Here is a 20,445-nt window from a genome sequence, read left to right as displayed (position 1 = left end):
TCAGAGAGTTCCCCACAGGGATCACGCTAGCACAGACGAGCCATTAGCAGATGAGAAGCAGAGCCAAAGCATGCTTTCTGCTTGAAAGCACACAATTAGGAGTGCACTTTGAGGCGCCTCATTTTGCACTTAGCAGCCACATCTCTGCCTGCACATGACGTCAAGTGTGGGGCAGATGGGCGGGGCTGGCTGCCCAATGTATGGCCCAAGGGCTGGAGACTCCCCCTCCCCTGCTCTTTGGAATTAACCTTGCCATTTCGTCTTACCTGCAGTTGCGGTCTTTGCCGACTTCGATGTTGTAGAGTTGGCTGCATTCTTTGTCTCCTTATCTTTCTCCTCATTACGGGAAGATTTTATCTCTGGAGTAGAGACATTTTTGGCAGCTTTCTCCACAGACTCCTTCTTCTTTGGAGAAGCTGTTCTGGAAACTTTATCCAGCGAATCCTTCAAGCCAGCAGGCTTTGGTGAAGCCCCCTGTTTTGATTTGCCGTCGCTCTTCTTGGAAGGAGAGGAAGACTTGGTCTTAGTGCCCTGCTTTTTCGTCTTTGTCTTTTCTTTCAGATCCTTCCTCAATGGTTTGCCTAAGTTCTGATCGATAGGCAATGCTTCTGGGTCTACCATGGAGACGTCAGGGTGTCTAGGCGACGGACTGCGATCTTGCATGGGGACTGGCGGAGGGTCAATGTGTTCATATGTAATGGTTTTATCTGTTGGAATAGTTTCAGATTCATCTTCCGAGTCAATGTTAGCATCTGCTGTAATAGAAGGGCACTCTTCTGTTTCGGGCGGCACGTCTGAATCCGTCTGTGATGGGGCAGATTCGCTGACGGAGGTTGGAGGAGTTTCTCCACACAGGCGCGCTTGCTGTTTCCCCCCTGAAGGCGGCTGTGCTCCTCCAGACTGAGTCAACGGCTTCTCTTGCTCTTGAGACTGTTCTTCACTAGCAAACCATTCCAAGGGGTTAGGGTTGATAAAGGAAGGAGAAAGTTCTGTTTTGGGATGCTTGTATTCACAAGATGTAACGAGGCACAAATCAACATCTTGACGGGTTTCTGGTTTTTCTGAAACAAAGTACTTATCAGCCTCATGGTGGTAGCTAGCAGTGTCCGGGGATCTCATGGCTTTCCCACTCACTTCGTAAGAGTAACTGACAGTCTCAGATGACTTGCTAGTTTTCCCAGGGGTCTCATAAGAATAGCTGACTGCCTCAGGAGATATGTGTGTTTTTCCAGTGGTCTCATAAGAGTAGCTGACAGACTCAGATGATTTGGTGGATTTTTCATAGGAGTAATCAAAGGCTTCTGGTGACTTGGTGACTTTCTCTGTTGTTTCATAGGAGTAACTATCAGCCTCAGGTGATCTGGTGGTTTTCCCTGTCGCAACATAGGAATAATCAAGAGCTTCAGGGGATCCAGTGGTGTGCTCTGTTTTGTCATAGGAATAACTAACAGCCTCAGGTGATCTGGTGGTTTTTCCAGTTCCATTATAAGAATATTGAAGAGCTTCAGGCGATCTGGTTGTTTCCTGAATGTCTTCCTGGTCCGTAAAGGCTAAAAGCTCTTGGCTATGTTTTGTTAAAGGGTCTTCAACTATTGAGGTATGATAACCAAATGATTTGTCGGGGGACATGTGCAATGATAATGGAGGTGAGTGGCAAGCGGCAGTTGTTTTCATCACAGGAGGTGAATCTGAAAAACCAGGTGAGTATAGAGGAGAAGATTCCCGTGGTGTTAGTGGAGATAAATCAGATTTTGGTGAAAGTTTTTCTCCAAGGCTGTTCACTTTTTCTGATGGAAATGCAGAATGTAAGGGCATATCACTAGGCTGAGTGACACCTGATATAGTTTCTTCTTGTAGTGGAGAACTTGCCTGTGATGGTGTATGAGCAGAGGAGGAAGAGGGCGAAGCTTCTATCTGAGATACTGAAATAATCTCAGAAATATCCTTGTCATTGCCAAAACATGCTTGTTCCACTGGTGATATTTTATTCGCAAAAGGGTGCTCCTGCATGTCTGTAGGGCTATAATCGACTTCAGTTGGACCATTTTCAGATATATGGTGCATAGTAGCACCTACTATTGGATGTTCAGGAGACTGTCTGCTGAAGTCCATTGCCAAAGACTGCTCAGGAGAATCTTGCCCAAATTCTACTGACATAGTTGATTGCTCAGGAGACCTATGATCTTGAACTGGTGTCCTTGATTTTGCTGTTTTAGGGGAGAAATCTGGGGGAGAAATGGACATAGGTCTTGGGCACTCCTCTTTAGATGGAGACATTTCTGTTTCCTGAAATGTTGTTGGTGTCTGAACAACAGATACAGAAAGAGAATCATCTACTTCAGTAGAATGCGGGGATCCAACTTCAGCATGCAGTGAAGGAGATACATCATCAGTGGTTGGTTCTGGGAATGAACTAGTAGCGACAGATGCTGTGGAAACAGAGGCAACTCCTTCAATATGTGAATAAGTGTCTTCTGCTACAACTTCATCAACAGGTGTTGCAGATTTATCAGAGACTGTACCTTCAGAGATCGACATCTTGGTGTCTTCTTTGAAACAACTAAAATGACTAATATCTACCTGTGTAGGAGAAACCTCTCCTAGCTTCCTTTCATCCAAAACCAATGAAGGCTGAGTTTCTGAAGTTTCTAAGTCATCCTTTTTCTTTTCTAGGACAAAGTCCAATTTTGTTGGTGAAAGCTGTACATCATTTTCAACTTGCTGTTCTTGGAAAAGGTTTGTAGAAGCAGCATCAGAAACTGGGCTCTTCTGTGAAGGAGAACCATCTCTTTCACTCTTCTTTTCAAAGGGACTGTCAGTTTCTCTAGCAGAAGATATTACATCACCACTCAAAAATGCATCATAGGAAGACTCTGAACCAATCAGTGGGGGGCTTCGTAAAGGTGAGAGCACTTTTTCAGAAGGCAATTCAGAGTCAGGCACTGGTTCATCCATTGGGCTTAGTCTGTGTTTTGTAATGTTATCTTTGGTATCACTAACTTCAAAACTGAGTGAAGCATCTGCTTTTCCAGTAGTTTCAGAAGGAAGTTGACTTGATTTTTCATCTGTGGGAGATTGATAATATGGTGTGTGTCCAGCACTACCAGCAGCTGATTGGGAAGGGGACACTACTTCTAATGTTTTATCATCGGGACTGGGGCAGTGCTCTTCATGGGTTTCATGTTTTTCAGAGAGTGCTGTGAGAGCTGCAGGTTCCGATGTCACTTTAATCTCATTAGGAGTCAGTGAAAAGTTCACACTACGTTCGCTTAGAGGTGTTTTAGCAACAGGTGATAGAGGGGTTGGACTTTCATCTGGACTCTTAGTTGGGCTATGCTTGTCATCCAAAGCTTCTGAAATTTCTAGTTTACTAGTACTCTTGACTTCACTTTCTCGTTGGCGGTACAGATCTTGGAAGGAAGATTTGCCAAATTTGTCTTCCTCTAAGGAAGAAGATGGTGAAATTGTAGAAGCTGAAACATTATAGTCTTTGCCCTCAGTAGCATCAGTTTTAGATCCTTCAGATAGCCCATTGAAAGCATCAGGAAGGGGAGAAAGTTTAGTCCTAGTAACTTCTTGAGAGTACAGTGTTGATTCATACTTGGTAATGTTAACATATTCTTGGGAAGGGGAGTCACTTTCCTCATTATTAGTCTCATCACTCATCACATCCCTTGGAGTTGACATTTCATCCATTGGAGTTGGCTCACTGGATATTTCAATGGTGGACTGGGTATAACCTGAAGTAGCAGTGAATTCCTCAGGCTGGTCTTCTCTGTTTTCTTCATCTGAAACAGTTGCTTCACTTTCTGAACCACCAGGTAGCGTTTCATCATGGATTGAAGATGCTGGTTCTTTAGCAGGAGATGGAGGTTCTGAGTACTTAGCTGGAGTGGTTAGGTGCATGCCATATTTATCATCAATCTCACCAGCTTCTGCTGCTTTGTCCACCACAGCCATAACATAATCCTCTTCAGCTTCTATTTTTTCAGTTTCATCTTCATCTCTGACATCCTCAGTTTTGTCTTCCTCCTCATTCTCTTCTGTTTCTGCCTTTTCAACCATTTCATCTACATGTTCTTCGTCTCGCTCTTCACCCTCTGCTCTAAATTCTGCTTTTTCATCATATCTCAAATCTTTAGCTTTTTCATGCTCAAATGCTCCAGCCATTTCTTTTTCACTCTCCCCATTTTCTATTTTATCCTTCAGGTCTTGTTTTCTGAGGCCTAGTGGTGCCTCTTCTTCCTCATTGACAACTTGTTCTTCGGCTTCCTCTGTCTCAGCCTTTTCTTCATAGTCCCCTGCCTCAGAAGATTCCTCAAGACCTGTTCCTTCATCCTCAAACTTTTCATTGTCATCAACCCTGTCCTTTTCTACAGGCTCCAGCTCTTCAGGAGTTTGTTCACATTCACCCTCAGGTTCAGTGGTAGTTATGCCTTCATCAGGAGAATCAGCAGGCCCTTCTGTTTTTTCTTTCAGAACTTCATAATCCTTTTGTTCTATATCAGTTAACTTGCCTTCTTTTTCTATTATCTCTACCTGAGGCTTTGTTTCCTTTACTACTTCAACTTCTTCAGCTTTTAGTTCTTCAAAGTCTCTGGTTAAATCTTCTGGTGAAGACATAAGGGACCTCTCCGCTTCGAGTTCTTTTCCAGCAGCTGCAACACCTACAGCTGCTACCGTGGCAGCCACAGCTCCCAAAGCAGCCACTGCAGCCGGCGTTTCGGCAACCTTGATCTCTTTCTTTGCTGTCTTGCTTTTAACTTTTTCTTTTGGTTTCCCAACAAGCCCACTTTCTTTCCTGACAGATTCTTCCTTCTTTTGTGGCTTTGGCTTTGTTGTAGTCTTTTTCGACTCCGGCAGAGAGGCAGATGTTTTCTTTGTTTCTTTGAGAAGCTTTTTGGGCTCCTTCTTTTCTTCTTTTTTGCTCTCCTTTTTCTCTTCTTTTTTAGATTCTTTTGGGGGAGCTTCTTTCTTTGATTCTTTTTTAGATTCTTTCTTCACGTCTTTCTTGGTATCTTCCTTTTTAGGCTTTTCTTCTTTCTTAGCCACTATCCTTTCTTCTCTCTTAGACACCTCTTTCTTTGGCTTTTCTTTCTCCTCTTGCTTTTCCTCAGATTTTACTTTCACTTCCTTTCTCACATGCTTCTCCTTTACTACTTTTGGTTTGACATCTGCTGCTTGTTTTTCAATTGTTTCAGATTTTGCCAGCTGCTGTTCCTTAGCTGTCAGATCCTTTTCTGTCACAGAAAGCCTAGTCTCAGCTTTTGCTGGTTTGTCCTTTTTTGTGGTTGTTTTTTCTTTACTTTCTACCCTTTGAGTCTTTTCAGGTGGACTAGTCTTCCCTGTGTCAGACGCCTCCTCTCTTGATTCTTTTCTGACTGTCTTGCTAGACAGGGATTTTGCAGCCGGCTTAAGACTTTCCTTACTGTCGGCTCGCTGCTTCAGTTTAGTTTGTTTTACTGCTGGGCTCACCATGTTACCCGTTAGGTCTTTCTGTGTAACTGTTGGTTGCTTAAGAAAGTCTAAATGTTTGAGTTTTTCTAGTCCATCTAGTATGCTATATTGGGTACTGTTTCCTGGGAAAAGAACTCTGATTATTTTTTCAGCAGGGTTTGCAGGATGCCATACAATCAAGGATGAGATGGAAGTCAAATAGGAAACTGGGATGTCTACCTCCTGACCATTTGGTAGCACCAGCTCAGCTTTATCTTTGCTTGTACCCGTCCACTGATGCATAAAATATTGCATCTCTTTGCTGCTTTTGACTGGGTTGAGCACATACATCTCAAGCTTCCCTACTCCCATTTTTTGGAAAAGGATAATAGGCTCAGTGCTGTTTGCCACATTTCTAAAAAGAGGCTCTGGTTTCACAGACAGCTTATTTAAGTACTGCAGGGTAAAGCAAGCCTCCTCTACACTTCTTTTTAACTGAAAATTAGGATCGGGGTTTCCTAGGCTTTCAGGGGCATTAAGGAATACAACTCCTAAATCAGGTGAAATTAGATTTTTCATCCAGTCACTGTTGGTAGTGGAGCCTTGAGACTGTTCCTCTTCTAATTCAGCTATTTTCCGTTGCAACATGCTATTAATCCCTGGCAGGTTATCATCTCCAATGTGGGTGAGCAGAATCGAATCCACTCTGTCCAAATGTCGAATGAGTTTCCAGAAACAAGATTTTCTTTCTGACCCCCCGTTGATGAGCATGTTGAATCCGTTGACTGCAAATAATGCAGAATCTCCCCTTCCACCTGGGAAAATGTAACAGCAAGGTTTTGAAAGCTTCAGGAAACCTCCTGATGTTGGTGGCTCCAAGATATCAAAAGGTGATGGCACTTCCACTGATTCTGACAGGTACTCTGTGAATTCAGAAAGTCCTTCCATTTCAGGCAAGATAGAGGCAGAGTTTAGCTTAATGTTGATGAAATCTTGAAGGTTGTGTCTGTCTAGGTTTGAATTCTTCCAATCCCCTTCCTCAGGGCAGAATAGTGTTAAGCTCGCTTTGTTGGCAGGATGAGTCGTGCTCAATAACTCTCCAATCTGGGGTTGCAAAACATAAAGGGGAATGTTATGCGTCAATTTACACTAAATTGTAGTCACTTTTTATAAAACTAAAAGGCAGTTCTCAGGACTCCCTAAAGCCTCAAAAGAAGGAAGACTTCTTAACGTACTCTATTTGAAGAAGAAAGGCAGGACCGTGCTCAAATATTTTTTAAAAATACATTTTTCTTATTCATTCAGATTCCAGTAGCTGCAATGAATTCTCCCCCAATGGATTCTCCATTTACTACAACAGAGGAAGCACTTGGACATGCATACCTGTGCACACATTGCTGTTTTCTTCATTTAAATGAACGAGTAAACTTGCATCTCAGGGTTGTGTGTGTAGTGCACACCAAGAAGTGGATTCAAGAGACAGTTTAGAGGAGGCTATGATTCAGATGACTGGCAGGTGGCAAGAGACATAGATAGTTTCAGTTGGTGGGGCAGGGCGGTGGCACTTACCTAATCTCCTGCCACCAGTACTGCTGTGATTTAGTGGGAGAGAGAGGTACAAATGTGCAAGTAGGAATACAGGATTGGCTCTGTGTTCTTGCACCATGAAGACCTCATCACCGCCTTGCCCTTTTCCACCCCAGTAAGCCATGGTGCTGTTGACAGGTCAGGTGAGCATCGCTGCCCCATCCCATAGGTATGCCTGTCCCAATCCTTGCTTGCTTTTAGAGGAGCAGTAAAACTGGCATTATTCTAGTGGGCATTGGGGGGTATTTATATTTCTTTTATTGCTGGTTGCTGCTTTTAGTATTTTTTCATAATTTTTTGATCACAATAACACTCTCCCCCCTCCTGCGATGCCCAGCGACTGATAATCAGAAGCACAATGCTTGTTTTTTTATTGCATTAAATAATTGCTTGTTGCTTCATTGCTGTTTGATTATTGTTTTATGGTTATAAGCTGCTCTGCTTATGTGTATAGAAAGGCAGGAGACAAATGCCATAAAATAAAATAAAAATTCAGTACACTAAAGGGATGGTTTAGATCAAGGAATTAATTGGTCATGCCAAGAATCCTGGCCCACAAATTTAATTAGCTAGCAGAATGGAAAAGGACTATAAATAACCATAAGCACATATTTATTTCCTTTGGAGATTCAAGCACTTGTTATGTATTTTAATATATAGTATTTTTTAATTATTTATTTTGAAAGAAACTGTTATGAAAGTCATAGAGCAGATGCTTTGCTCCTGAGAAATAATCCACCCAACATCTATATAAAAAGAAAATAGTAACAAAATAAAATAAAGACGACTGAACAGATGTTTTGTCTTCATATGTCACTAAAACTGCGTATATTACCATCTTATGGGATATAAATAGATCTTATCCAAATGTCAAGCAGAGAAGCCAAAACACTATTATTTAATAGAGTAGCAAACACTCAGGAGAATAAACATTGCAAGATACAAGAGGAAAGCCAATAAAAGGCACCAGGTTTTCTAGAATATAATCCAACAGAAGCATTTATAAGACATGATCTAGGTTTTTCCTTTAAATGTTATGACATATTGATAATGGAAGCCATCCTCATTTTTAGTATGCAAAACTGGGGTATCAGCAGACCTGCAACTTTTTCAAATTTCATTTTCTTTCAGTGTTGCTTCTCATTTTTTCCAAAACAAATATGTGTATGTCCTTGAGACAGAATCCTGAAGTAGCCTGCCTCAAGGATTGCAAAGTGGACATCTGATAAAAGAAATTAGCATATTAAATTAGAAAAAACTGGCCAGGGTCATAAAATAGGTGGCTGGGTTGTTTGTTGCTAAGAAGAGAAACAATGTGAGACTTCATGTCAAAGCAATCAGTATACCTCTTTAATAAGGTATATTTTCGTGGGCAATATTCCAGTAAGTAGCAGCAGATTGTCCAGCAGATTTATAGTTTGCATGAAGCTAATACTTAAAAAATGTTCTAGGAACTGTTAGGAATGAAGAAGCACGATGCACCTTTTCTTTTTCTTTTTTTTTTTTGAAAACTAACTTTGCAAGGTAACTTAAATATAGAAATCAGGCAAGGGATTGATTGATTGATTGATTGATTGATTGATTTGTTTGTTTGTTTGTTTGTTTGTTTGGTCTGTTTCCCACAGCCAAACCAGAAATGTTGAAGAGCATGCTGCCTTAGTTGAACTCATACAAACACACTTGGTGGGGACACAGGAGAGGGCCTTCTCGGTGGCTGCTCCCATACTTTGGAACTCCCTCCCTAGAGAAGCTAAACTGGCTCCTTCCTTGCTGTCCTTCCACTGGCAGGTGAAGACTACCTTGTTCCAGCAGGCTACTGGGAACTTACTGCTTTTAATGAAAGGTCTGGTGCCATACTGTTTTTACTGTAATTTTTGGTATGTTTAAAACAGATTAAATATGCGTATATAGTATTAATACTATCAATGTTTAATTGTATTTTAATGATTGAGTTTTCTATATTTTTAGCAGTTCTTGTTTTTATCAGTAAGCCACCTTGAGTCCCGTCATGGAAAAAGGCAAGGTATAAATATAATTATGATTATGGTAATTTCCTAAAGTACCCCATATGTTCCATAAGTATCCCAAATTATGGGACCAGATTTCTCTTAATATTGGTCTGACTGAGGCTTAGATCTGTTAAACTTTCGTTGGATTCATTCTGTGCCTATGTATCAGTGCTATAAAAATACATAATTCAGCTTGACAGTCTGTTTACGATGGGTTCCTTGCCTTTCAGGAATTTGCAGACACTGTACATTAATTGCAAGCCAACATAATGTCTAGAGAAACAGAAAGAATTAAGTACAGCCTTAGTGACTACTTGACAGATAGACCATCTCTGTAGATAGCAGATCTGGATTCTTTCAGTTTTGGAATGTTGATGTTTTGAATATTAGGGAGCAAAACTCACAAATCATGTATACTGTTGTCCATAGAACAAGATTAACAATGATGTATAGTGGGCTCAAGGTCCAGGCCACCACCATACCCTTTTGATTTAATTTATAATCTCTTTCAATCCCTCCTGGTTTCCAACAAAAACTCTGGAAATATCTGTGTTTGTATCTGCTGAAATTCCAGTGATTTGGGTTCAATTTCCACTTTGAGACATCAGTGTTTACAGTCCGGAATAAGCCCAAAATCCAATCAATTGTGAATGATACAAATCATTTTTAAAGACAGATTTCCCTACAATACACACATAAGTGGGGGGAAGCTGGGAAAGAATTACTTTCACATCCACATTTTAGCTTTGTTTCAAACGATGTCCTGGGATGCACAGAGAAAAATACTTGGAAAAGGACTGCTGTGTGGGTCATAGAACCTCGGCTGAGTGTCTACTTTGTAATATAAAGGGTTATGGTATAACTTTCCAAACATTTAACAAATACCTTGGGGAAATGCTTGGGGAAAGCACCAACATATCCTGATCCTCTCCAACTTTTTATTTATTGAACTTTATTATCCTCCCCTTTCACAGAAGTAATTCAAAGCTACTTACAATAGTAATTAAACAGTATAAAGGTAAAGGGACCCCTGACCATTAGGTCCAGTTGTGGCCGACTCTGGGGTTGCAGCGCTCATCTTGCTTTATTGGCCGAGGGAGCCGGCGTACAGCTTCCGGGTCATGTAGCCAGCATGACTAAGCCGCTTCTGGTGAACCAGAGCAGCGCATGGAAATGCTGTTTACCTTCCCGCCAGAGCAGTACCTATTTATCTACTTGCACTTGGACATGCTTTCAAACTGCTAGGTTGGCAGGAGCAGGGACTGAGCAACGGGAGCTCATCCCGTCGCGGGGATTCAAACTGCCGACCTTCTGATCGGCAAGCCCTAGGCTCTGTGGTTTAACCCACAGCGCCACCCGCGTCCCTTAATTAAACAGTATACCGTACGGTAAAACCAGCATTAAACAAAACAGGGGGAAATCTAAAACTCATTCATATTTCTTAAAAGGCAGGACTAAAAGATCCTACCTTCTGAAGGCTACAGTCAATTAAACACCAAAGGTGTGCCAGAATAGAAATAGTTTTGCCTGGTGACTAAATATAAGTAATGATGACATCAGGTGAGTTTCCCTGGGGAGAGCATTTCAAACAGAGGAGCCAACTCCTAGGGGCCAAGGTCCCTTCAGCACCACCTCCAAAAATATTCAAGCCCTCCCTCACTGTTGATGAGTATTGCATCTTGAAACTGATTGTGCAGGTGGGGCTTACCTGCCCCCCCCCACATTACATTCAAGTTGGCACCCCTGATTCCACAAGAGGGGTATCATATAATGAGCTGGTTCCCCTGATCACTGTGATGTGCCCCCAACAAGGGAAGGGAAATATGCCAGTCCTGGAGTAGGTAAACTTGTCTCCTCTCCAGCGCCCCCTGCCCCCATTTCATGCCCTGGCCAGCGTGAGCTTGGTAGGGCACAGGAAACAACAGCTGCTATGCCCCTGATTCTTCTCTGCCCACCACAGGATTCCTTTGTTAGTATGTTTGTTATTGTTATTTTATTGCCACCTTCATTGAGAATGTTCAGCACATAAATCTACAAATTAAATGTGCAAATAACTAATATTGAAAAAGACATTAGAATAGAGAGTAGTGAAATACAAACCTCCTGGTCAGTGAAGATCTCAATAAAATTCTGAAATGAGAAGGAGCCTGATTGAAGAATGAGCTCGCCTGTATTTTCAAAACTCTGCCCAGTTAGTACCAGGAGTTTGTGTCTTGCAGCATCTGTGATCATTAAGCGCACCTGTAGAAAAGGATTAAAACAAAAAATGCCCTTGAAATATCTCCTGCTTTCTACAGGGACTATCACTTCTACTTGACCTAAATAAACATGCATGCAACTGGCTTTGCATTTTATTTATTCCCAAACAGAGGAACACTAGAGATGGGGGAAGAGGGTTTGTAAAATATGGTGCACACCAGGACAGAACTCTATAAGCTCAGCTTTCAAGGCAGCTTACACTCAAACACAAATCTTACAAATCTATCCCAAAATGAACTATAACCAAAAATAGAAGCAGTAGCACAGTGAAAACGACAAAGTGAAACCTATCAAGTTGAAGCAGCAGAATAACAAATGCAGCCTATAAACTGAAATCATTTAACATTTAGAAGGCCTGGGAAAATAAAAATAAAAACATATTCATACCAAATTACTTAACAAGCAGAATGGCTTTCTTTAGATCAAAAGCAAACACCATCAAAAATATGTTTTCTCAGTTGCTCCTGACTACTGTTATTACTATCCCCCATGCTCTGCCATTATTTCTCAAGTGTATTCAATAGACTCACTTTGTCATACACGAACTATTTCTGCTAGGTGAATCAACTGAATTCTCTCAAAATACTTTCTCAGCAAGCTATCTTTATCTGTATATAAACAGTCAAACAATCAAATGCTTTTTAAAAAATAACCATGCCTTGAAAAAAATCAGGACTGCCCTGAATTTCTGTTCAAGGACTCACCTTCCACAGATAATTCAAGGGCATTCACTAAAACACATGGAACAGCAGAGAAAAGAAATCCCATTATGATTTGTCACTAATTGTATTGGGATATAAAAATGTAATATTACCCTTGATGGGGTCAAGTCCATTTTCTGTATGCATTTTTTAAAACAAAAATAGAGAGCACTCAACAATAAGATGAGTGCCACTTAAATCTCACCTGTTTTAATTGCATTAAAACTATTAAAAATTGAATTATCTTGTTTTATTGTTTCCTGTGTTTGGCACAAAAGCTCTGGGAAAGTCGCCATAAGCTTTTGTACAAAGCCATTAGCTTTTTCAGCAAAAAACCCCAGCACCTTTACTGCTGATATTCCTGCACCCTGTTTATTTATTGATGGCTATAGATGGCATACAGGCAACATGTGTAGAAACTCTCTCTCTCTCTCTTTCTCCAGATACTGACTTAGAGAATGTTTATCTATTTGTAAACTGAAATATTTATGTCTGCTGCTATTAGAGGCAAGAAGTTGGAAGTTCTGTTCAAATAAGGAGAGTGAAAGGAAACACAAATTTTGGCTAAAGAAGTGCAAACAGATAATACAGATGCAAAAATAAAAATTGAGAAACATGTTGCTAAAAATATTCATACAAGCTAAAAAAAAATATGTTTAAACACATCAGAAGCAAAACACCTGTTCAGTAGAAAAATCAGATATTTGGATAAGAAGAGAGTCAAAAGAAGCTGAGAAGATTGCAGCAAAGTATTCACTATAGAAGGTGTACAGCCTACACCGACCTTTTCAGGAACAGAATCTGAAGAGCTGATACAAATATTGGTGACAAGAGAAGAAATTAAATACCTTATTGACAAGCCAAAAATTAACAAACCACTAGGTTTGGTTGATATCCACCTGAAAGTTCTCAAATGTACTAAGATTGGCCTCTGTACCAGCAGACATCAGTTTTTTTAAAAAGGGAACCAGATGGATGTGCGAAGTTACAGAGCAGTCCGTCACCTCTGGTGGGAGTGTGTTCCATGGTCAAACAGCTCTTATAGGTTACAACATTTGGGGCTTTTTAGTTTCAAAAAATATGTGTGTAAGGAGGAACATGACAGAAGCTTATAAAATGGTGTAGAGAAAGTGATAAAAGTTTTTCTCCTTTCTCCTAATGCTTTCTCCTAATGCTAGAACCCAGGGTGATCCAACGAAACTGAATGTTTGAAGATTCCGGATGGACAAAAGGAGGGACGTCACACACCACATAGTTAAACTATGAAGTTCACTCCCACAAGTTCAACCATGGTTGTAATCAGTTTGGATGATTCTAAAAGGGGAACAGACGAATTCATGGAATAGAAGGCTCTCTATGGCTCCTAGTCAATTATGGTTAATATGCTATCTCCAGGATCAGAGGCCTCTGAGGAGAGGTTGTTGAGAAACAACAGGAGATGGCTATTGCCCTCACATCCTACTTGTGGACTTCCCATAGGCCTCTGGTTGCCCACTTTAGAAAACAGGATGAAGAACTTAAGTAGGCCTTTGGTCTGACCCAGCAAGGTTCTTGGTATGGTTTTGCTTCACAAAGAGGCAAACAGAACTTTGACAAGGAAAAACTAGATAATGGGAAGCAGAGGATTCTTATATTTTATTTTATTTTCAAAATAATGTCTATTTTCAAGACATTGGTGGGCCATAAAAATGTCAGCCCAGATTTCAGAGATGGACATCAATGTCCTGGCTCTTATGAAATTTATTTATTTTATGTCTGCTGTGTACAATGCATTCATTTATACATTATTGATGAATTTACCTCAGTACTGACAGCTTCATCGGAAGGGTTGATGAGGACTACAGTTTCTAAGACATCACTTCTGTGGTGAAGGATTTTCTGACCTGCATAAACAGAAGGAAAGAAAATGAATTGTAAGGTTTGCAGGACAGGTTTTTTTGTTTGTTTCCCTTAAGACAGTCTAGTTTCCTTAAGGATAGCTCTTCTAATAAACTCACTCTGGAGTCCTATCTTGCTTTTCTCTGGCATATGAAATACTAGTGTTTTCAAATAAGATTGAGCAAAGATGATAACATGAAAGCTCTTGGGGGGGGGGGACAAATTTGGTGTGATCGTGTGCCACGTAAGAGACTGTTGTTGTAAATACTCAATAGTTAGCATGTATCTATTTTTCAATGTAATGCTCATCAGCCTTGGAGCAGCTGCCCACAATAGGCTTCTGCCATTTTCTTCTTTCTTTGTGGCGTTTGGCAGCATTCTTATTGGTGCTCCTTTCTCTGAGAACAGAAGTGAGATTAATTAGCACTCGTATTGTGATTGTGAAGGGAATGTCATCCAGATACCCAAACGGCAATTAGTCCAGCACCCAGAAAAGAAGCCAGGCACAAAATTAATTTTTAAAGAATGAATGAATGAATCAACCTTGACAAAAAAAAGTGCAAAAACACACCCTACACACATACACTTTAAAAACCCATGAAAAGGAGCACAGCAATGCCAGATAACAAATGTCCAAATCAATTGGTGTAAAAGCTCTGACATTTTTATGGAATTCTTTTTTACTTATAAACATTTTCTGCCACAGGAGATTCTAGTGTGAAATACAGGATTTGGGCAACTACAGAAGGGTTCCAAAAGGCCAAAAAAAAAAAAAAAGTCTCTTGAATATAATTCACATACATTTATATTTACACAATGCCTCAACGACCACCTCTCCCCATATGAACTGATCTGGACCATGTGATAATCACCTGAGGTCCTTCTTCATATGCCTACTCGGTGAGAGGTCCAGGAGGCAGCAACATGAAAATGGACCCTTTCTGTGGTGGCTACATATCTCTAGGCACCAGGCAAAAACCATTCCTCTTATCTTTGGCTAATGAAACAATCTATGCCCTTTTAAACTGTGGGGGGCATTGGTTTTGTTTTTATTATGCTATATATTTTTGTGTTTTTATATTGTAAACCAGCCTGTCATTTATGGATGAAGGGTGGCACTAGTGGTCTCCTTCTGTCCCATCCCTCAGCAGCCCCCTTTGTACCCCGGTTTTTACTTTCCCCCATGTCTATTCCTCCCTGTTCCTTTTCTGCCAACCCCTACAACTCTGGAACAATGATGAAATACTAAACCAGATGGGGCCAATTGTTTCTACAGACACATTATTCTACTGATGGCATTGTTGAGAGTTAGGTGTGAAGGAACAACTGAACTGCCCCCTTTTGCTCAGAAAGTTAATTTCCACAGGTCAGATTTTAACACTCTAGTCAGGCAGCCAAGTGACCTTTTACAATGTGATAGATTTTATGCTGTCCCTGCTTTATGGATCATTTACCGTGAAGGCAACATCATCCATTTTGTGTAAGGTTTGCATACTGAAATAATAAATGAAGGCATAGGTAAACGAAGGAAGAATGGCTCTGACTCTTCCTCTACATTGTTACCTAAAATAATGTATCTTCCATCACAGAACATGTATATTTTCAGAGAGGTCAGATGAGATGGTACCATTAGCTTTCATTGCACTGAATGCTAACTCTTTGCTTAAGTATTCCTAATTAAAATGGAATCCATAGAATTTTGGTAGATGTACTCTGAAAGATGCTCTTTGGTTTTTTAAAAAAAATCATAAAAAAGAGGGAGACATTTGGTACCTTCTGGGAAAAGTAGAATGTTCAAGCATTTTATGATGTGCCCTTACCTGGCTATTCTGAATAGTTATATGCCTATAACTTAAGGCTGCAATTCTATACACACTCAGCTGGGATCAAGCCCGACTGAGTGCAACTGGATTTACTTCTGAGTAGACATGGATAGAATTCTGCTGTAAGTATTGCTTTTGATGGAATGAACAATATGTTTACTGCAGACATCACACCACAAGGGGCTTAACAGATGTCAGAGTCAGCAAAGCTCCCTAATGAATCTTCTGCTCACAACAAGTGAATAGAACTCTGAATAGTCAGCAGATTGTGAGTCCTCTATGTATTTGCAAATTAGCTCTCATGCATATAGACCCCCAACTTCCTATTGCCTTGTAGTAACATCCTTCTAATGATATATAAAAATAAAGAGGCAAAAAGTGCTTTGAAGGATTCAAGAATTTCACATCCAAGGTTCCGGTTCATTCTCGGATGTTTTTAAACGGCAGAAATAGTGATGTGAGGGGCAAGGGAGAAGAGAATGCCCACTGAAAGAAATGCTTTGTGTAACAAACAGCAGCCTGAATATATTGTGTTAATGTTTTTAGTCAGACGAGACCACTGGCCTTGAATCAATGTTACTGTTATAGAGGGAAAACAAAAATCCCATTTAGAGATTACATGCCACACCACGTGGAATTTATTTTTTTCAGACTGGGTTTTAATGAAAGCTTTGATCACTTCTGAACCTTTGCGGGGGCATGGGCTGCCTTAGACCTGAGGTGCGAAACAGAAATTGCACAGTTCAATTGGAACAGCAGGGGAGAAAGTTGTAGCTCCGATGTCAGTACAATCAGAATGTTCACCAAGTATTTCTTGCCATTCAAACTCTATGGTTATGGATGGCTGATCTGTGGTTTTAAGACACTGAACAAAAGCATTTTTCCTGGTGTCCCCACAGTGCAGCTTCACAGACCTCAGCTAAAGAATTAGCTGGGGAAATCACTTGTCAGTGACAGGAAGCACTCCCTCCCTCTTAACCCCCTTCCCCCCCAGTCCAAATGGACAGGTTTTCCAATACTTCAGTCCCCCAATGAATAAAAATAGAAAGCATGTATCTCACTGAGAGCCCAGCTCTTACTGTAGGTCAGAGCAAGACAACTCAAGGAAAGCACTTATGGAGCTCGTGAATGGAAAAATAATGCAAGGCACTGATCAGCATAATAGGAACTAACTACCATACTGTGTCAAAACAATGAGCCATGCAGAATAGCTGCCTGTCTCCAATAACAGTCAGCCTTTTTCTGGACACATAATAGAATAACCCAGATTATACAGACATGCAAGCAAATGGCTCAATTGATAAGAGGTGCACACAATGTGAATAGTGATGGAAGTGCTATTTGCAGAACAGAGGCTCACATCAGGGGTTTTTTAAGAGTTTTTTTTTTTTAAGCCATACATGCGGGAAGACACAGGACAATTGGTAATACAACATTCACTGAATTTCAGACCTACAAGCTCATTAAATAAAAAAACATGAAATGTATTGGAGATAAAATACTTGAAATACAATTGACCTTATGCTTGCTTATCCAGCAGTAGGTTTGGCATAGCTAACTCTTAAGCTAAGTGTGCAGAGCACAACAACTTTCAGTTGGGCCAAACTATGAGGACTTTCACGTTACCCAACGTATCTCCCGCACATCTTCCTTGCAGTGGAATAATATTGAAAGGGTTCACAGACATGGGCAAGAAAAGGCTGCGAGACGCTATCCCATGAGCCAGGAATCGCGAGCAATGGGAAGAAGGCTCCCCCAAGAGCCGTGCTCCCTTTAAAGGGCGTGTGGAGCGTGTGTGCGGCTCTTGGGGGCTTTTCCCCGAGGAGGGAGAAGGGACTGATGGGCTGCCCTTCTCCCTCCTTGCGGAAAAGCCCCCAAGAGCTGCACACACGCTCCACGCTGAGCAGAGCCTTCCGCCTACATTCACTCCATAAGACGCACACACATTTCCCCTTACTGTTTAGGAGAGGAAAAGTGCGTCTTATAGAGCGAAAAATATGGTATACTATTCACAGGGGTGGACTTTGGTCTTTCAAATTTCAACGGCATCCTGTGCAAGGCCAAAATTTGATTCCCCTGCCTTCCTTTCTGCTCAATTCACTACGTCACAGTTGAGGTACTTTGCATTGCCCTTTAGGCTCAGCACTCAGCGTGGTGGAACCAGTCGTGCTACCCTAAATCTACCTCTGGCCCAGAATTATTCTGCAATTCTACTTTGTTAGCTGCCCTGGGAACACAGAAAGTATATTGACAGTGCAGAGTATAAATTATGTAAATAAAAACCCAGTCAATGTTGCTTTTACATCAATAGTTGTAACAATTCCCTGACACTGTGGTTGTTTTTCAAGCATATCTAATACTAAGCAGAATTAGAATCTATATAAAGTATATGTACATGTGATTAGAAGTTACAAGGCACAACAAATGATCTGAGGAAATGTAGCGATACAACAAGAAGTTATTGAACTGTGCAAGGTGTAGTGAAATTATAGGAGAAAAATAACAGATAAAACTCCCCCATGCTAGGCTGGCAAAATAGCAGATATATGGTTCTTATGATTTCCCAACAAATATAATCCTAACCAGCTCCTAAATGCATGTTTTCTCTGCATATTGAAATAAGTGATAAGCTTTGCCTTTATGAACCTGAATAAAACAAAATGAAACAAAGTTTGTGCAATGCAAACTTAAGCATTTTTAATCAGAAATAAGATCATTTGAGTGAGGCTTAGGCTGTATACACGCTATTATCTTCAAAGTACATTTTTCTCCTCAAAGAATTCTGGGCAGTGTGGTTTCTTAAGGGTGCTCGGAATGGCAACTCTGTGAGGGGTGATAATAATGATGATGGTGATAATAATAATAATAATAATAATAATAATAATAATAATAATAATAAAAAATTATTTATACCCCGCCCATATGGCTGGGTTTCCCCAGCCACTCTGGGTGGCTTCCAAAAAAATATTAAAATACTGTAATACATCAAACATTAAAAGCTTCCCTAAACAGGGCTGCCTTCAGATGTCTTTTAAAAGTCTGGTAGTTGTTGTCTGGTAGGGTGAGCTACAGTGCCCAGAATTTATTGAGGGAATAAATGTGCTTCAGATGTGCTTTAAAAGTATAGTGTGTATACAGCCTTAGTTTCTCATCTTCAGGTGGCAACGGGCCTGGGAACAGCTATTAGGTATCAAGACAGTGATTCACCTTGAGCAGTAACTATGCCAACTAGTCATCTTGTATAGTATATGATGACTGCATGTCACACTAAGTTAAAGAAACCTTTATTTGAACTTATAAGAGCGATGTGAGCATGCCCTGATATCTGCTGCTATATTTTAATAGGTGTATGGCTGTCATCTACTCCTTACCTTTAACAAGGGTATCAGCTGCCTCAGCTGCTAGGGATTGTTTTTATTATTGCCTCTTGACTTGAATACTTTGGGGGCTATTTTGAACACACCGAGCATTTTCCATGAAAGCCTCTGTAGTAAACTGCATGACTTAAATCAAGTTGTGGGTGTCTAATGGTGTTGATTACCAGAATAATTGTATCAGCTTTTCTCACTAGGTATTGATTTGTTGTATCATTTGCCAATTTTATGTGACATTTAATTTGCTGTCAAACTACTGCCATTAATCAACAACGGACAAACATCTGACCTTTTACCCCCATTATTTACCATCAGGGACAAACTTCTCACAACTGCCACATTTATCACTCCTTGAAATGCACAGCTTCATTTTTTAATACTGCTGGAAGATGAAAACAACAACCGCAACCATTTCAACAAAAGTACAGTATAAAAAAAACAGCAAACCCAGTACAATGTTCTTCCAGTGATGCTTAAAAAGAAAGCAAGAGACACAAGCTAAATGAAATTAAGCACTTTGGAGTTCTGTTTTAGTGGTGACTAAAAAAATACTTAACTTTTGCTGAATTGTGCCCTACTCTAGTAATATATAATTAGTTATGGCTTACTTTTTATATTCCAAATACACATCAAGTAATGCATTTATTAGAACATTTATAATGTAATTAGTCTTAATAAAGGCATTTTGTTACTGTTGATTTTGATTTTTTTCCACTTAAGGAACCAAAGCCAATGTTCCACCTAAGTAAGCTATGTTTTTTTTAGTTTACTAATCCCCCCTCTTTTTATTGCTAATTATTTTGCTCAATGCTATGTTCTGATGAAGTGCTTTATGAATTTTTTGAAACAGAATAAATGAAAAGAAATGTTTACAAACAATACGGTCATCTTATTAATGATGCATTCACCAACAGATTTCTATGACATTTCACAGAAATAATTTTGATATGACCACTGTTTTTGGAACAACAGTACTATCTCCTGAGGGACTAGCATTTCTTCCAGAAACAAGATGTTGTGGTCTGAGTGCTGGGGAAATGCAATATCCTAGCAACAGAAGCGCTTCTTCAGATGAAAACATCTGTATCTTAGGCAATCAACAAATCACAGCAGCACATTTACCCTACAACAAAGTACAGTACTTCAAAAGGCCATTAAACTCCATTTACAGGTGCAATCCTTTTGCAAGATCTGTCAGGATGAGCTTAGGATGTGGTGGATCTCAAGCTCAGCTGGCATTAAGTCCCCCACCCCCACCCTGTTTCAGCCAAAGATAACTTTCTCATCCTGGCTCAGCTGGTTGAGCAAAGGCTGGCGTAAGCCCCCCAAAAGGGGTGCCCCAGAGGAGGGAATGGGCAGCAGGGACTGAAATTGGATT

The 20,445-nt window shown here is 40.4% G+C and overlaps 1 protein-coding gene across 1 annotated transcript in view; it reads right to left on the bottom strand.

Moving 5' to 3' along the window:
* MAP1B (microtubule associated protein 1B) overlaps window positions 1-20,445 on the bottom strand; it is a 67,134-nt gene that overhangs the window by 7,601 nt on the left and 39,088 nt on the right. The window contains exons 3-5 of the mRNA XM_081881165.1: window positions 13,793-13,875; window positions 11,133-11,273; window positions 267-6,540 (exon numbers count right to left, since the gene is read on the bottom strand). Coding sequence (XP_081737291.1) covers window positions 267-6,540; window positions 11,133-11,273; window positions 13,793-13,875 — 6,498 coding nt within the window. The remainder of the gene's footprint in view (window positions 1-266; window positions 6,541-11,132; window positions 11,274-13,792; window positions 13,876-20,445) is intronic.

The sequence above is a fragment of the Podarcis erhardii genome (assembly GCF_964252035.2).
Source record: "Podarcis erhardii genome assembly, chromosome: 11".
NCBI classification, from domain to species: domain Eukaryota; kingdom Metazoa; phylum Chordata; class Lepidosauria; order Squamata; family Lacertidae; genus Podarcis; species Podarcis erhardii.
Note: the sequence above shows the minus strand (reverse complement) of the source record. Positions and strands in the feature narration are given on the sequence as shown.